Here is a 19,453-nt window from a genome sequence, read left to right on the forward strand (position 1 = left end):
ATATTTTTAGATAATTGAATGGTTCTATAGTTGGCACAAATCGTGTACCAGCCAATTTCAGGAAGTATCAACAACAACAACAGAACTATCTGCACTGGATTTTCCTCTGCCTGCTTCATTATGATATGACAGCGGCCAATGATGCGATAAAACTTCTTTTTGGGGTTTGTTTATATCATTTCTACATACTGCAATATTTTGAGGAGGTCCCTAAGCATCATAGCAGATTCAGAATGCAACAGGTGTCAGACAAACTGCACAAAGTTAGCCTGGGGAAAGCTGGTGCTCAGTCAAGCACAGTCAGGTAAATATTGACAACTAGTAATAAAAATATCTTAATAATGAGTGTGTTTTTTTGGCATTTTGTTTACTTAACATATTTTCTCGTAATGTAATATTTTGTCAACAGGTGCAGTGCAGTACATGAACAATGTAGTCCAACTTGTACATTTTTTTTATTATATTTGATAGATTACATGTGCAGGCAAAATTTAACGAGTACACTCTAATAAAGTCTGATGAAATGCAGAGATTTGTCCTTTTTTCACCATGTGAACACTGGTCTTTCATTTCTCATGGTGATAGCACATTCATGTCACTGAAGAGCTTGCTGGTAGCCGAGCAGTAATATAGGAAGTGCCTTATACGGCTGACACTAGAAAATTAATAATAATATTCCATCTTTCAATATGATTTCATTACTTGTTCCTCTTAAGCATAACTATTTGAAAAATAAGGATGCTTTACTACTTGCCCAATGTCAATGACATTCTTCGACAAAACTTGGTACATTTGCATATAGGAAGAGTTCAAAGTAACCTTTCATGGAATTACATTTAAGGCCCTTGGGTCAAGACAAAATGGCGTATAGTCAAGCGTGCTGTCCTCTTGTTTCAAGTGTTTTTAATATATTAAGTTCTAGCCAATATACATTGTTTCGAGTATTATTATAATTTGGTTTAGTTTAAAATATGTCTTTCAATCCCTTGTCAAAAGCACTTGACCCCTTTTCCTCAAAGTAGGAGGGCCAGTGCATTTACAGCTACAGGCACATGAAGAGAAAGGTAGCACTCAGAATGTCTTTTTTGTCTGAGGTTGGAATAATTTATTTCATGGTTCAAGCACAAAAAATGTCATGGTATTTTTTTCATTCTCCTAGATTATCTGTTTTGTGTTTTTGCATAAGTTATATATGTACTTATTTTTTCAGTGTTTATCTTGTGACATGGAATGTTGGAGCTACAGGTCCTCCCAAAGATCTTGTGGAACTTCTTGATCTTAAGGCAAAACAGCTACCAGACATTTATGGCATTGGGTACTTAAATTTTGATGGTGACCTTTTTTAAAAAGAATTGAAAAGAGTTGGTAATATTCTAATTATTTTGATGATGAAGAATGGCCATTATGAAAACTAACTTATCATTGTAGTTCAAGTTTAAAAGTTTTGAGTGTCTAGCATCTGAGAGTACTGTAAGTTTGTTGTCTGAATGTAACGTACATTTGTTGAGTGTAAGGTGTCCAGCATCAGGAAGTACATGTTTTTAAGTATGTTGTGTTGTTAGTTTCCAGGAGATGGACCCATCTGATGGTGATGATAAGGACAATCAATGGACCAGCAGGCTCACTGATGTTCTCGGCCAGATGAACTATGTCAGGGTAGGTAACACATAGAAGAATGAAATAGTAAAGATTCTTATGGAAGTTAAATATTGAACCATGTTGTTTCCATCAAAGTCTCTCTTCACTGTTTTGAAAATAAAATATGTCAATAGCTTAAGGTAAACAAAGTTGTCTGTATTCTCTTTCCTTGACCCCTTAAAACTTTTTAAAGTTCAGGTATCTTGCGGTGTTAAGGTGTTGATATTGATATTCCTGAAAACAGTTATAAAAATATTTTTGGAGGTAAAATAAAGTAAATCAAGATTTCCTTGTTTTGCGGTGATTAATTAACACCCAAGAAATAAAAAGAAAATCAATTTTAATTCTAGAATATTGACTATATAAATATGGAACAAAACAATTATAGAATTATTTTTGTTACACATTCTAAATCATGCTCGGAAAAGGACTGAACTTTTTCAATGGTTGCTATTCGCTGTTGATGTCGAGCTATTTTTACACTTTATCTTTTTCAGTTTAAGTTATGTTCCATACAGTCTTACCCAATATATGTAAAATCTCTCTTGGGTTTATAATATTTTTGAAAATTAGGTTTAATTTATGTTGTCTTTTTTCATTAAGATTAAACACGTTTTAATTATTTTTTGATGATCAAAGATGGCTGCATGATGTTTCTAAAGTTATTGGAAGGGGTAAATCTACTATTTTGAATATTTTGGAATCATGGCACTATTTAGAACAAACATCAACTGCCTTGAAGACTAACTTGCATCAAGATGTTCCTGCAGTTAGATCAGGCACCACATAAATCTTTTGGTCTGGGTATGCATTTGTTACTCAGATTTGGGCATTTTGGCATTGGCTTAAGAAAATATGGTCAGTGTTAAATATTACATGTGGCAACCTATAGTCAAAATATTAGTAATAGATAATCATTATTTCATGGAATTAAAGCCACCCTGTAGTAGGTCACAAGAATCGAACACCTGAAAAAATTAACCTTTATTGATAAGTCTAAAATAATAGACATTCAATAGGGGATTCACCTAATCCCTAATGAAGGATTTGCCATATATAAAATCGTAACAAAAATCTTTCCACATACAATTATTTGGAATACTAAAATATATATGTGCTATTATGTCAAACACAGTCCCCTGAACTAAGCAATATTGTCATTCTGTGGTTGCTTGTGAAATACAACGTTAAATCTAACACAAACCTCGTAAGTTCCACCTCAGACCTGACAACCCAGATATTAGGTGCCAGGTTTAAAATACCTACCAGTATTAACTTTATGTAGATCCCTTTTTTGCTCCTTCATGTTGTATTTGACATCTGCTGATCCAGATAGGCAGCATAGTTGAACTACCCTATATTAGTCAATCTGTAGTTATATACAAGTAAGAATTTCCATTAATTTTTACCTGTTGTTTTTAATGAGATCCCATTAAAAACGTTTAGCATGGCACATGAACATACAGTAATATTTTTATAATGCTATATAATAAAAAAAAAGACAATAACTTATTTTTCTCGAAACTTTTCTGACATTACCATGTTTAAATAATTAAATTAATAATTCTATGAAGGAGTGTTATCCAAACTATTGTATCCATTGCTACATGAATTTTTGAGATTTTGACGTTTTTTGAATGGGAGGTTAATTTCATTTGACAGAAATTCACAAATCCATATATGCTTACACACATCAATTTTTCACCCTAATATGGTTTTGTTAACAAACATATTGAAATCTCGTTGATGTTTAAGCACAATTGATGTATCGGAATACTTTGAAATCACGTAAAGAAGTCATGTTTTTCCAGTTACCCTCGAGAAACCTGGTTGTACATTGTGAAAAAAGCAGTTGAATTCATTTTCAAAGTATCTACATTCTTAAAATTCTGGTTACAATTCATAAAAGTACAATTTGATTCATATACTGGGTAATAACAATGAACTGATACAAAGCATCTGCCTTGTTTGGTGCTCAAACCAATGCCAGTGATTATTAGCTAGAAGTGCTATTAACTGAGCTATCATGTCAACTTTTTACGGTAATCAAAACTACACTCCTTGCAATACCTTGACACTAAAATGATCACGATCAAAGAATACAAATTACCTATTTACCCCAATGAATAGTGATTTGAAATGCGCAAGTGTCTTTAAACCAGTTTTGACTGAAGAAGTAATGCCTTTAATTTAACTTTTCTTACAATATTTTGTTGTTTTCCAGATCAAAGTTGTTCGCATGCAGGCCATATCGCTGCAGGTGTTTGTCCGACGTCCACTGTTGCTCAACGTTACCAGTATTGAGTCTGAGTATTCCAAAGCCGGCATGGGAGGATGGTGGGTACGTACAGGTGTTTCAATCTTTACCTTTAAGTATTCACATATAATCTCAATATTTCTTGACTGGAATGAAGTTAAATTGGATATTATGGTGTGTGTTTTTTTTTTTAATCCCAGGGCATAATTCATTCCTTCAGACAGAAATTAATTGTGAATTAGTTAGGGCATGTACATTTATAGTTCTGATAGGGTTATTTTTCATTGTTGTTACAGGAGGACATTTTTGGTGTAAGTTTGGTACTGATTGTTATAGTTATTTGTATCTCAACTGACTTAGTGGCTAACCATGAGTCACATGTATCTATAATTATTTTAATATCTTTTTTTCAACAGTGTTTATTTTCATAAATACACATGTCTGTAGTTGCATTTTTGTCGTGGTCACTTTTAGTTGCTCTATCTCAAATCATCTACTGTTTACTTATTCAAGGTACATACTAATTGAAATGTTTGATTATGGTAACACATTTGTGTTGCAAAAAGAGCAGCCACAATGACTGAACATTGAATAGTATGACATAGTTGTCTCATCTACAAAGAACTAACCAGTTACAATGATACAGAAATAGAAATAAAAACACAGAAAAACTTTTCTTAAACTGTTTAATAGTTGTAAGAAAACAATTTTTTGCCATAAAATTGTAATCCGATCAGTATTCATTAATGCCATGTTTCGAACAAACGTGAGTTTGAAGGTATTGTTCTGTGTGTGTTTGCAGGGCAACAAGGGGGGTGTGAGTGTGAGGTTTGACGTAGGCGGGGTAAACCTGATCATCGTCAACACTCACCTAGCAGCACACATGGAGAACATGGCTGAACGTATTGAGGTGTGTGCCAGCCTCTTTCTGTTTCCTCACACACTTAACTTCTGCTTTTTCACTTCTTTTTCCGAGATTTGTAGTTGTTTGCACAATAACTTAAATTGAGCTATTGTCATTGTTTAGAATTCAGCTACTAAAATTATCACACAAATAAATGGTTATCTATGTTTCTGCTGTAATTATTTTTTAACTTTAATATAAGAAGCTCATGTTTTTCATATAAACAAAATAAACTGTTAGAATTTTTCATAATATTCTTTTGAGTTTAGAGATTTAGAAATTCATAGATTCATAATTGTAACGGTAAACCATTTACCTGAACAAAATATTGGTAGATTGTGTTAATCTTTACCAGGACTTCAACACTGTGTTGAAGACTCAGCGTTTCAGAGATCCAGATGTGGAAAATATCCTGGACCATGAGTAAGTACTGTAGTCTTCAGTATTGCATGACTGTGTTCAAACATTCTATGGTTTAAGGTTATAACTTGTCCCATTTCAGAAACTGTATTATCTCACATCTGAACCATAGCTTCGCCGACTTGAAGTTTATAAAGGGAGATAATAAATAAATACATTATGCAATGTTAGATCTGTTCGCAGATGATAAAAATATTAGTATATGAAAAATGATTTTACATTGCAATGCAAGTAACAAGTAAAATTATCAATATTTTTCATTTAAATTATTAGAGATTAATAAATTTGGTCCTTGTGTGTCATGTTAAATGCAGTTTGAGGTGATAAAAACAAAAACAAAGTGAATAAATATGAGTTCATTTCTGTTAATTCGTATTTGCACTGCTACAAACACTGTAATCTACCCTTATTCCAGTTATGTGTTCTGGATGGGTGACCTGAACTGCCGTCTGGAGGGAATCAGCCGAGACCGAGCTGTTGAGTTGACCCAGCAGAATCGTCTTGAAGAGCTTTTTAAACTAGACCAGGTAACATACGAGATATGTACCTTGTAGCCAAACAGATTTAAAGATGCTTTTACATCTCTCCTAAAGTTATATTTTAACAGGGACAAACATGTTTTACAGATATATGAACAAAATTTGAAAAGAATATGTGCATAATTAATTTGCATTTTGTTCTTTAAGTTTGTAGGGGATCATTTAAATAAAAAAATGAAAATAAAATAATTATATGTCTTGTAAAATGCACACTGTGCGAATCTTTTTGAGAATCCTGCGCAGTAAAAGAACAGTATTTTTCCCCATTCAGTAACGTTTAAAAGACGCTTAATTCATGTCAAGAACTTGAAATACCAATCAGTACCCGCTGCATCTTAGCTATGTACATACATTGCTGTGTAAATCAATAAAATGGTCCACCGAACACATGCCTTCAATTTATCAATTCACATTTTTTGGCAATTTTATAAATGCGAACAGTAGAGTTTGTTGTTTCCTGTATATGCATGATGACAACAGGTGCTCTGAAATGGCGGCCATAGGAATGCTTTTCATCGGAATAAATAACATTTTTTTTAGTTATGTCTCCCCCTCTCTGGGGGAGACATATTGTTTTTGCCCTGTCCGTCAGTCCGGTAGTCCGGTAGTCCGTCAGTCCGTCCGTACGTCACACTTCGTTTCCGATCGATAACTGGAAAACCGCATGACCTAGGATCACCAAACTTGGTAGGGAGGTTGGTCGTGAGGTGTAGAGGATCCCTATTGTTTTTGGGGTCACTAGGTCAAAGGTCAAGGTCGCGGCGACCCCCAATATAAAAAACATTTCTGCTCAAAATCTTGAGAACGGTTTGACCTAGGTTCACCAAACTTGGTAGGGAGGTTGGTCATGAGGTGTAGAAGATCCCTATTGTTTTTGGGGTCACTAGGTCAAAGGTCAAGGTCGCGGCGACCCCCAATGTAAAAAACATTTCCGCTCAATATCTTGACAATGGTTTGACCTAGGTTCACCAAACTTGGTAGGGAGGTTGGTCATGAGGTGTAGAAGATCCCTATTGTTTTTGGGGTCACTAGGTCAAAGGTCAAGGTCGCGGCGACCCCCAATGTAAAAAACATTTCCGGTCAATATCTTGAGAATGGTTTGACCTAGGTTCACCAAACTTGGTAGGGAGGTTGGTCGTGAGGTGTAGAGGATCCCTATTGTTTTTGGGGTCACTAGGTCAAAGGTCAAGGTCGCGGCGACCCCCAATATAAAAAACATTTCTGCTCAAAATCTTGAGAACGGTTTGACCTAGGTTCACCAAACTTGGTAGGGAGGTTGGTCATGAGGTGTAGAAGATCCCTATTGTTTTTGGGGTCACTAGGTCAAAGGTCAAGGTCGCGGCACCCCCAATGTAAAAAACATTTCCGCTCAATATCTTGAGAATGGTTTGACCTAGGTTCACCAAACTTGGTAGGGAGGTTGATCATGAGGTTTAGAAAACTCCTATATTTTGGGGGGTCACAAGGTCAAAGGTCAACGTCGCTGTGACCTCTAATGTAAAAAAATATTTCCGTGCAATATCAGGAGAATGCTTTGATCTAGGTTCACCAAACTTTGAAGTGAGGTTGGTCATGATGTCTAGTTGATTTTGCGATCAGTTGGTCAAAGGTCAAGGTCACTGACCTTGAGGTGAAGAACCGGTTTCTGCTCAATAACTCAAGAACGTTTACACCCAGGAACTTCATACTTGGTATGCCAGTTAGTCATGACTAGTTGATGGCCCCTATTGATTTTGGGATCAGAAGGTCAAAGATGAAGGTCACAATACTGTGAGGTAAAAAATGGTTTCCGCTCAATAACTAAAGAATGCTTCCACCCAGGAACTTAATACCTGGTATGCCAGTTGATCATGACTAGTAGATGACCCGTATTGATTTTCAGGTCAGTAGGTCAAAGGTGAAGGTGACCTTGAGGTAAAATAACAGTTTCCGCTGATTTACTAAACACAACTTCGGCCCAGGAACTTCATACTTGGTTTGCTAGTTGGTCTTGATTATAAGATGACCACTATTGATTTTGAGGTCAGTAGGTCAAGGTCAATTTCTTTGTCACCAGTACGTACGTCACACTTCTTTTGGCTCAATAACTTATGAAAGCTTGGACCCAGGAACTTCATACTTGGACCCAGGAACTTCATACTTTGTATGCAGGTTGGTCATGACCAGTAGATGACCCCTATGTTTGTGCGTCTCCAGTCCAAAAGTACAAATTTCATGTCCATCATTGATTATTTCTCACCTACGACCACACAATGGGGGAGACATGCGCTTTTTCAAAAAAGCAATCTCTAGTTTATAGTTAAGGTTATCATTGTTCAAGGCACAGAATGTGAAAACTTTATTAACCAATGAATGCCTGGCATATTGATATGATCTTTTCATTTGTATCTTCAGTTAAAGCAGGCCCAGCAAGAGGGTCTCATGTTGGTGGACTTCCAGGAAGGGCCTCTCAACTTCAAACCCACATACAAGTTTGACAAGGACACAGATGTGTATGACACAAGGTGGGTAATGGCGAAGTCATTTGGTTTAAATAAGAAATGTTGTTTCATTCAAGTATGTTTAATTACTGTTTAAGAAACGTAAAGAAATGGTACAAAACAGTGGATAAGGTAACAATGGTGTAATCAAGTGAAATGATTAATGAAAATTGTTAACTGTAAACATAAACGCTTGAAAAGTTTAAGCGGATGATATGCATTGTGGTTTGTGCTTTAAAAGTGACATGCTTGCTAGGTACCCCAAAGGACTTGTCACAGTATTGTGAACAACAACCCACCACCTATTTGTACATGTACATTACATATGATTACATGTTTGTTGATTGTACAGCGAGAAGCAGCGTGTGCCTGCATGGTGTGACCGAATCCTGTGGCGGGCTCACACGGACCTGGATGGTCTGAAGGTCCAGCAGCGTAAATACTTTAGCCCTGCATACAGTCGAGGGGACCATAAGCCAGTCACAGCCACCTTCCTTGTCAATGTATGTATATGGCTCCATGTTACCTGCTTAACAAATAGGTGTTACAAGTATTCTTTTGCTATTAGATCAAATGAAGACAGTCTACAGAATACTAGGACTCCTGACTTTTTTTTTTTTACAGTTTACTGGTGTCAATTTGCGACCTAGAGTATTTCATTAGGTATTAAGAACTAAATAAAGCTTTTCTTAGGGGGTTCCATCGTTAACAGTGTATTGTGATGGATGTACTGCGTGTCATGGTTAGATTTTCATTCAAATCTTGTTGGTAGTTAGTGCGCTGATATGGAAGAAGATTCGTTGATTTTTGGCTCTGGGCTTATCCCTGGGTTTACATTGTATTGTTGATGTTTTGATTTGTAATGTACATTGTTTATAAGTAAATGGGCACACAAGTAGAGAGAAAGCATGAGTAATATTTGTCTATTTTGTTATTATTAGTTGATTTGTATTTATTAGCTTGTCTGTTATTTCAAGGTAATGGCACGGCCTTGGTGTTGTAGTCCTTGAGCACGTTTCCTAACCTTGGACATCAAAAGCAGCTTAGATGTTCAAATTAATCTTTGTATAACTATATTTGTTGCCAAAGACAATTCAAGCATTTCTAGCATGGCCCATAACTGTGGATTTCATTATTGTTGAGTAAAGCCTCTTTTTAACCAAGTTTTCACATAGCGACAATTGGTTATTAGAACAACATATGTCGTTGTTTGGTTGGGGGGAGGCTGGGCGGGTGGGATTAGATGTCAAGCTCACCTATGAAACGGAATAACTTAAGTAAGGGTTGACATATCTTGTCCAAACTTTGTGTGTAAGAAGAGACTCAGAATACCTTGGTATTTAGGAAGAATTTATGGTGACCTTTTAATTGGATTGTGTTTGGGACTCCTAAAGTCAAGGTAAAGGTAAGTGTTATAGAAATTAAAAAAAAAAAAAACAGTTGAAACTGAATCTTACAATGGAGGCTTAAGTCAACCATTGAAAACCTGGTTTGGGATCACAGTTCAGGTCTTTAAGGTCTAGGGTAACGCTACTGTTAGAAATGGCTGTGTCTTCTTCTTGGTTCAAACAGATTGAAGCAAACTTAAAGGTTTTTTTAACAGGAAGGTACCTTATATTGTAGTATATTGTTGTTGAGCATATATTGCTCAGCTTCGTGAAGCTCATTTATGATATTAGGTATACTATTGTATACATTAGACTTTTGGTAAGTTAAGACATATTTGCCAACTGTTAATGTGTATTTTAATGAATGTTGTAGATGCATCTCAATATGTTTTTAAAGTGTTTTTGAATGTTTAACCGATCTTATTTGAGTGCATCATAGTCTAAGTCTGAATGTCACTTTGTTTAGATTGACTCAATTGTAATGTCGCAAACGCATGGCACAAATGCATTACATGATGCTGTAGCTGCTAAAATTAAAGTTTTTAGTTGTTTTGCACTGATTAAAGGGTATATGTGTTGTTTACATGTTGGCAGGTATGTTTCTGGTGTTGTGGTTGTACACACACATGCATACTTGTATCAGTGTATTGAGTTTCCCTGCTTTGTCTTGTAGCCATTGCACTATAGGAGCCATGTAAGCTACCTACAGAGCGACCACAAGCCCATATCTGGTGCCTTTGATGTCAAAGTAAGTGAGGCAGGGAGTATCATGTAGCCCATGCTTTAAGCAGTGTATACACATAGAAGCATACCTGTCAACAATGACATTTTACCTTCTTTTTGTTTTTCAAGGTACAATGGTCAAGTTAATGTCATAGTCTTTTCATCTTCGTCAGTAGCATTAAAGAGCATGCAAATAATTGAATGTTGGTCATAAATTAAATGATTTTATAATAAAGTTATTTACATGAAACTAGCTACACATAATGCCATAATCTTATATATTCAGTAATGACCCCTGCATTAAATGATAAAAATACATGAGTGTTCACACTCACTTGTTTTACCCAGTAACTTGCCACATATTAATAGTAGAATGCTAGGCTAGGCTTTGACAGGTATACAGGTATATATAATTATTGTCTATTCCCTTTCCCTTCTTTCTCTTTTTGGCTTTTGTGATCACCCTGAGTCTGGTGTCCAGCGTTAACATTTTATAACTAAAAACTTTTCTATAACCCATGGCCCAGTATCCAGCCTCACATTGTGATCCTTCACCAATCTTTGAAAATTGTTATCTCTTAAACCAGGTAGCCCAGACCTTTGATATTTGGTATTTAGCCCCTGTTAGTTGCCATTTACAAAAATCCCCAGGTTTTCTATATATTTAAATAGTAAAATCCTTGAAAATCTTATTCTCTGAAACCTCAGGCTAAGACCTTTGATTTGGTATGCAGCCTTTACCAAGAATTGTCAATTTTTGTCCCTAGGTCAAAAGTGGCCCCATCCCAGTGGTCAAAAGTGGCCCCATCCCAGTGGTCAAAAATGGCCCTTTCCAGTGGTCAAAAGTGGCACCTTCCCAGTGGTCAAAAGTGGCCCCATTCCAGTGGTCAAAAGTGGCCCCATTCCAGTGAGTGATCAAAAGTGGCCCCATCCCAGATGCCACAAATTTTCTATAAACTTTGTAGCAAAATCTTTGAAAATCTTTTCCTCTGAAACCACAAGGCCAAGTCTAATAATTGATATGTAGCTTCTTGTAGTGGCCATTTACCAACATCCTTAATAACCACTGACATTGTAATCAGATGAGCGATTTGGTCCTTATTGCACTAGATATCTGTATGAAAATGTTAGTTAAAATAGATTAAGATTCATTTAGTCAAAGAAAAATGTAACAACATAACACATTATTCAGAATAAATATTTAGATTGATCATTATACCATAATTGATATTCTAACGAATACGATCTTAATGTCATCAATGGTCAGTAAGATCAGTCTTTAATTTTTCGCATGTCTGGTAAACAGAACTGAATCTAGCTGAAGGGCTGCACCCTTTTTTCAAAGTTTTACCCTTTTTGACGTGATTTACTTGATATTTTTGTAAATGTACTCCTTTTGCGTGTCAAAGCTGTTATATATGGTATATTGTAACGATGGTAACCTGAACCTGTATATGCACGTGTAGGAATCAAGGAGACTCTTTTTTCTTGCAAACTGCAGTAATATGATTTATGCCTGGCAGGGAAAGGAACTATTATTGAATGTGGCGCTTTGATCTTTGCATTATTTTCTGTCTGTGTTATGATTATAATAATCTCTATAATGATATGTTGGTTGAAAGGTTTATTAACAAGAAGCTTGTGCTACTTTTTGCTTGATTGTAAAGCTGTTTGTAGTGTCATCAATTTTGTGATTTGCAAATCATCAATATTTAGGTCATTTGATCACCAAGTTTTTAGCTTTTAATGTCATCTTTTCACTATTTTGCTATCTATTATAAGAGATTGAAAACCAATCATTGATCAATTAATAGTCAACTATTTTAATGCTTAGAGAAACATCACATTTTGCTTTACGGAAGGATTAATACTAAATGGAAGAATTTTGAATGGAAGATTAATTATGTCTGCCCTTAAACATATAGCTTTTGGCATGATTGTCAATCTGACCTTCAGTTTGTTTGTATGTCAGAGTGATGGAACTTTACAAGAATGTTAAACAGCAATTAAAGATGTTCACATGGTTTAGTATTTGGCTGCATGCATTAAGTCCAGAGTTATGGCTCTTGACTAAGCTGATAAATAGCATATAGAGCATGCACTCTTGTGTTTATCTATTATATAAATAAGCATGAGAGCCAGTGATGAAACTATACAAGAACGTTAAACAGGATTATGTTTAGTTGTGCACATGGAGTCAATTATCTGTGTGTCTCAGGTAAGAAAAAAAGTTGTGTCCCCTTTGAGTTGAAAAGAATCTTAAAGGGCGTGGGAAGTGGTGCATCTTGGGTTTGGTTTTGGTTAAGTTTCTTGTTTATAATTGCTACCAATGCGTACACTTTCGAATAACATTTCTTCAAACATACTGTTTTGAAAGAATGGTTTAAATTTTAAAATCATGCAAATATCTATTAACAGTCGCCAATGTTGACCTTTTCGATCAATTTTGGACTATAATTGTTCATCAAAAAAATACTATTTAGCTTGTCAGATTTTGAAAGAAAAAACATTTGAGGTATTGTGCAAGCTATGATGATGTTGTAAGCAGCTTCATCAGGCAAAAACTTGAACCATGTTAACCTTGGTCATGACACCTTAAAGATGTTCAAATGAAACTTGGTATACATGTTCCCAGAGACTAAACTCATGTTTAGGGCCCATAACTCTGGCTTTAATGATTGTTGAGTAATGCCTTTTTTACAGAAAAATAAACAGTGATGTTCGCTACGCAGTGCTCTTACGGTATTAGCTCAATTAATATTTTGCCTGTCAAGATTCAAACGTTTTCAACATTTTGCTTGTGAACCCTAGGAACAAAAATATCTAACCAATGTTCATAATACTTTGTCAGAATCTTTAGATCATTTTGATTATTGGTCATGTCAGATAATAAAAGTAGGTCACTTGGTCAAATATAAGAGGAGAAAAACTTGTTAGGAATCTAAAGGCCACTTTATCTAAAGGCCACTTTCTTGCACCTATCACTCAATCTTTGTCTTATTTAAAATGTAGGCCAAGTTTAAATATGCTTTGTGTGCTCTTGTCTTATAAAATAACTTGGTGCAATGGTCAGATGTAAGACAAACCTTGTTATAGAGGTCATTCTTCAAACATACATCATGGACAAGTTTGAGCATAGGTAATTTCATTTTACATGATTAAAACCATATTTTGTCACTGTCTTTGAACCATTTAAAAATAGCACATAATGGTTTCCATTTTATAGTGTGTACTGTGTATGATAAGCATGTGAAAGTCAAGTGCTTAGTACAGATAGCCTGTAAATTTCAAAAAAGAAAAATACACAAGACATCCATGTGTTGTAAGTGATGCGATACATCACTATGTAAGATTCAATGTGTGGTACACAACGATATCAATTTTATGTATTTTTATAAAAAAAAATCTTGAAATTGTATCAACTAGTGTCTAGTCCCTTTAAGATTCTTTCAGAACCTTTAGTACCCAGGTGAAGAATGCATGTTCTACATGGGCTTCGTGGCTTTTGTTGTTGATATATGCTATGGATAATACTAGTCATTTCAATCATTACAACATGTCAACAACAATGCTGATTCAATACAGTTTAAACATTTTTTTTTTGTCTTTGTCCCACTTTTTGAGTGCTAGCATGTGTTGAATATCACTTTAACATTATATATTAATCTTTACTGCTTTTGCAGCATTTTGATATGATAGCATTAACAATTGAATCAAGTTTTAATGAGTCTTGCTTGAAGTACATTGAGTTGGCAATTTTTAGCTCTACTGGCCAAAGGTTAACACAATATAGGCTTCAGTTTTGATTGTATCTTGATGAAACTTGTACAGTATCTAGATATCCATTAGAGCTTGGTTCCTTTCGAAAACCAGTCAGATCTGCCTATGCATGCCTAGATTATGGGCCTTGATAGTATAAAAAAATGCTATTGTGTAAACAATTGCTTGTTAACACGATACAGTCTTCAGTTTTGATTGTATATCGATGAAACTTGTACAGTGTTTGGATATACATTAGAGCTCTGTTCCTTTTGAAAACCAGCTAGATCTACCCATGCATGTCTAGATTATGGGCCTTGAAATGATTAGATTATGGGCCTTGATAGTAAAAAAAAATGCTATTGTGTAAAAATGCTTGCGAAATGATACAGTCTTCTCAATGAAACTTGTACAGTATTCAGATATCCATAAGAGGTTGGTTCTTTTCGAAAACAGTGATGTTGACCACACAAACCAAGCCAGTAGAGCATAGGCCCTTTTGGGCCTCTTGTTTTATTATGAGTGAATATACATGACAATATAATAAAGTTTGTTACGAAAACCTACATTTTAATGCAGTTTTATAATACTGAAAGGCTTACTGGTTGACTTAATGAGTACAGTGCGGTGTAAAGCGGTGCATGGCAGCCCAAGTTTTAGCAATATCTGTTATGAAGAGGCTCTGTTACCAGAATTGGCTTTTGAATGAGGTTCTAAACACCTTCATGTAAAACCTGTACCATACTGTCTAGATTCCATACTCACTAAAATAACGGATATATTGACAATTGTTGATTTATTGAATTCATACTAAGAATCTCTGTCAGTTTTGTAGACTTGTTTTTGTGTTCCCAGTGGCATCTTAATATTACTGCACTATAAGACTTCATTTGTACTTGATTGAATACAATATATGAACCCATCGGAACATATCTCATGTTTGAAAGTAAACAATTTAGTTAACAACATTGTTGACTTTAACAAATTTCTAAATGATCAGAACAACAACTTATGTTTGTAGGATCTGGGTATGAGTGGCTTTCACATTGGCAGGACTTAAGTATAGGCATTAATGTTTTTCTGTTTATTAACTTGTTACATTTGTATTGATCTTCAATTCCAGGTGTTCAATGAGGAAGCGTACCCATTTGTCACATTTGACGTGATCTCCAAGTGGAAGTATGGGGTGGATGCCAAGTTCCACTACAGCGTGCGTAAAGGCATAGAGCCTGATACCTCACCGTGGGATTGGATCGCCCTCCTCCCGGTTAGTGGGTATTTTACTGGCTGGATACTAAAATCACTCCTATTATAAATTGTAGGGTATGATACCATTTTTGGTATTAACTGTTTTTAGAAAAAAAATGTAATGCATGAAGTATTGTTATAGAAGTATAATTTAAGCATGTGACAGTATTGGTCAACATTTTGACATTGCCATGACTACAAAAGTATGGTCACGATGTTAACAATGTCACATAATGATGTGGAGCAAGTTTCATTACTCTGCCATAAGTATTTGTTAAGTTATACATTTTCTTCAGCTGATAAAAAAACAGTATTACTTTGCTCTTGTTATAAAACGGAGGAGCTAACATACTCTTTGTAATCTATGTGCTGGCTGTTGGTGTTTTGCAAAAGCTTAAATTTGGGCTGTAAATTGCTAACCATTCAAGATATTCACAGTTTAAACCGACAGTGCAAGTGTGTGTAGCAATTCCAAAAACATGGGCTAAAATTATGCCCCTAAATTAACGAAGAAAACAGTCAAGTGGCGACTTTCAGGTGTCAAGTCAGTATTTGTTTTTTGTCTGATATCATGTTACATATAAATGTGTAATGCTTTGTTCCTTTTACAATGGACCATTTAACTCCAGAAATCTTTGTTTAGGCCACATTCAAGCACTTAGATGACTACAAGATTTACGTGTATGGCAAGAACAATGCAGAAGACATCAAGGGCGGGGTTACACTGGAGTTCAGCGGCAATGATCTCAAGGTTCCTCCTGGTAAATACCAGCTGGGATATATCAGCAAGCACAAGAACTGGCTGAGGGGCCTCAGTAATGAGTTTGAGGTGAGGTCATTGATTCTTGTCTTATTTTGCTTGATGGTCTTACTTACATGTGGACTGATGTATACATGTATGTAAACAAGGAATGTCTCACTGTCTGTGTTGCATTTTCCTTAAATTAAATATTAGTCAAAATACTCAAGAACAACAATTTCTGGAATATGGTGATATTAAATGTAAAGTTTTAATTTTTATAAGCTTGTCTATTTTCAAAAAAAGAGTTGAGTTATTGGGACGGCCTCTGGCCATTACTCAAAACTGTTCAAGAGATTCAAAAGAAAATTGAGACATACATGTTGCCAGTTTAAATATGCACATGTATAGCATGGCCTAATACTCTGACTTTAATGACCAGTATGCAACTTTATTTTGACAAAAAACAACAACAGATGAGTGATTGGCAATCACTTTGTGGTGCTCTCGTTTTGTTTTCTGTACGTTCTTTTGTATAGTTTATAATATGTGCAGGACTGATTGTCAGTTAGTAGACTATGAAAGCAGTTTTTTTGCACAGTAATGTTACTTCTCTATTTATATGGCATCCACGTCCTGAGAACAGTGAACATGCCGTGCAATTTAATGTATGCTCTCATGATGTATTTCAGGTTGTTGCCTAAGAATTTGGGGGCATAATCAGCTAATACATATCATCTCACATGACGTCCGCTAACAGCAGATCTGTACCCAAGGCCAAAGAACCATAGTGCTGCCATGAACATTTATTACAGACTTACCTCAGCATTAAGATTTACATGTTACCAATGTGTACACCAGAAATCTACTACATGTACTCAGATACTTCAGTGTGACTATGCCCTTCTGTTTTCTTTTTAATTTTTGATATTGTAGAGAAGGTTTGGGGTTATATTTAGTATTGGTCATATTTCAAACAATTTAGCTTATTTTTATTGCGCTTGTATAATAAAAGTAAGTTTTAAGCATTTGCTATTCAGCTATGTGAATGAAGATGTTGAGGATAATTCCTACTATTCATGCAAGCATGCAGTATGAATGCTGAAATAGTATACATTAACATTAATAATAAACCCTTGGAAATGCTTAACAGTATTTTATATCATTATGTTGCTGTTCAATATTTGAATGGCAAAATGAATAGAAATTGCTGTAAAATATAAAATGGGTGAGAATTGATATTTTATTGTATTTTGAATGATCTATTGTTAGACAAAAAACTGAGTTTCCAGAATTTCTGCATACAAGTGAATGTTATTTTGTAACTTTTTGATGCTTATTAACTTTCAAGTAAATGTTAATTGTGACCCATCAAGTGCCTTATTCAAAAAGAGATGTCTGTGAAAATGTGTGTCAAGTTTCCTCACAATAACATAAGAACCTTGATGTGATTGTTTTCCCCTTTGAGACTAAAATGAAAGTTGCCATATCCGAAACACCTTTATTCATATCGGAATTAACATATTTTTCTCTTTCTATTCCGCTTAAGTATTGAAAAACTATATTTAAACAGGGCTGTTGCTTTTTCATATGATTTTATATGTACCTGCAAGCCATTTTTCTCTTCTAATTATTGTCTCATATCAATAATTGTTACGTCCTGACCCAGGTACAAGTGGTATTGACCAATGTTCTGATGATATTTTGTGAACTTGGCACTTCACATCATTGTTGATTACATATTTAGTATTTCAATGAAACTTGCTTGCTCAAACTTAATACACAAACAGAAAGAGTTCTGTAGACAATGTTGCTCATTGAATGATTGTGTTCATTCTGAAGCTCCATGTTATATGCCACTGCAGTGTTTGTGTAATCCATTAGGGTTTTAATCAGTATGATTTGTCCTGTGATTTTATACTAGTAATTGTCTGCAAATGCCATTTAATGGCCTTCCATCATTGTGTCATCTTTGTGTGTTCTTAAGATATTCATAGCTTATTTGTTAAGGAAGATATTTTGGATTATTATCCTGTTTAAGATGATTGTGCATCATATGTTAACAGTTGTTGAGCTGGCATGTACATTTAGTTGTACATGTATGTTTTAAATCAGTACTTATGATCCTCATTTATTGACTGTAAAACATTTTCTCCCACCCCAGGTAAGTAAAGTAAATCCAAATATTTGGCTTTTCTGGCCCACTGGCAAAGATAAATAGAGTACCTGTATGTGAAAAATAAATTAAAATACGTTTTTACTTTATCTTGCTTAACAGAAGTGGGAGAAAAAGTGTCTACCATGGCCGCTCATGTAAGATAGGTTCATCCCAACCCTCTGGTTTCTCTGCAGAAATGAAGTTTACACTTCGGTTGGATGAAGCTATATTACACTGTTGCCCATGGAAGATACTTAAATTCCTTCCCTTTTACTTTCTTGCTGATTCTGATTTACACTATGAGACTGATTTATCCTTTTTTAGTATTTCTATAACCTAATCATCTGTAAACATTGGTTGTCATTCGAAGGCTTAAACTACAACAATCCACTGTATGTCTTCCTATATTTGTCCTGTTGTCCGACACAATGCTTTAACCAATCAAACTCATTTTTCTGCATTCCTTCATTGTTTGTCTATTTGTTACTCATTTTAGTGATTTATATTTCTGTTGTTTGTTTTATATTTTATACATATTTTTTCTTTGTTTTCTTTATATATATATATTTAATTCTTGATGTTGCTTTTTCATAACAGATTGTATTGGATATATTTAATATAATCATTCATTGTATGTCCTGTAATCAAGAACAATTAGTGCAGATTTATGGCAGTAATGAATGTGTATTTTTTTATCTCAACTTTTGATAAAAGCGAAAAACTAGTAAAGATTAAAAGCCAAAAACTAGTAAAGATTAAAAGCCAAAAAGCCAAAAACTAGTAAAGATTAAAAGCCAAAAACTAGTAAAGATTAAAAGCGTGTGCCAAATACGTTGTCTAAATGTATGTGGTTGCTAAATCTCAATTCCTTGTTGTTATCAAGGGTCATATGTTCAGTTTTTGTTCCTAAATATGAGAAATCAAAGATCTATATCTTTACTTTGAAATGATACCCCCTCATCAATAAAGTGCTATACAAATTGTTTATTTCACTCATTTTGCAATCACCTTGTTGGAGTAGTAGTCATAAAGAGAGCCACATCAGGCTTACATTGTCATGGCATAACATACACATCCTTGCAATTCGACATCAGAGGCTATAGTCATAAAACAACTTGGTTAAAAACTGCCTTTTACGAGGTAGAATGTGAAAAGAAAGTTTACAATGTTTGTACACCAACACTATGTAAATAAACAAGA

At 34.8% G+C, this 19,453-nt stretch overlaps 1 protein-coding gene across 2 annotated transcripts; it reads left to right on the forward strand.

The window, feature by feature from the left end:
- Positions 1 to 56: 56 nt before the first annotated feature.
- LOC128231194 (phosphatidylinositol 4,5-bisphosphate 5-phosphatase A-like) lies at positions 57 to 19,238 on the forward strand. Of its 2 annotated transcripts, XM_052943686.1 has the most exons (13): positions 57 to 304; positions 1,211 to 1,315; positions 1,563 to 1,656; positions 3,863 to 3,979; positions 4,698 to 4,805; positions 5,155 to 5,222; positions 5,635 to 5,746; positions 8,153 to 8,262; positions 8,591 to 8,741; positions 10,300 to 10,374; positions 15,232 to 15,375; positions 16,000 to 16,185; positions 16,788 to 19,238. In XM_052943686.1, the coding sequence occupies exons 1-13, from the start codon at positions 126 to 128 to the stop codon at positions 16,797 to 16,799; spliced, it is 1,461 nt and encodes a 486-aa protein (XP_052799646.1). In that variant the 5' UTR covers positions 57 to 125; the 3' UTR covers positions 16,800 to 19,238. The 2 variants fall into 2 exon arrangements, with proteins under 2 accessions (XP_052799646.1, XP_052799647.1); XM_052943687.1 differs by lacking the exon at positions 10,300 to 10,374.
- The last annotated feature ends 215 nt before the right edge of the window (positions 19,239 to 19,453 follow it).

This window comes from Mya arenaria, chromosome 4 (assembly GCF_026914265.1).
Source record: "Mya arenaria isolate MELC-2E11 chromosome 4, ASM2691426v1".
Taxonomy (NCBI): domain Eukaryota; kingdom Metazoa; phylum Mollusca; class Bivalvia; order Myida; family Myidae; genus Mya; species Mya arenaria.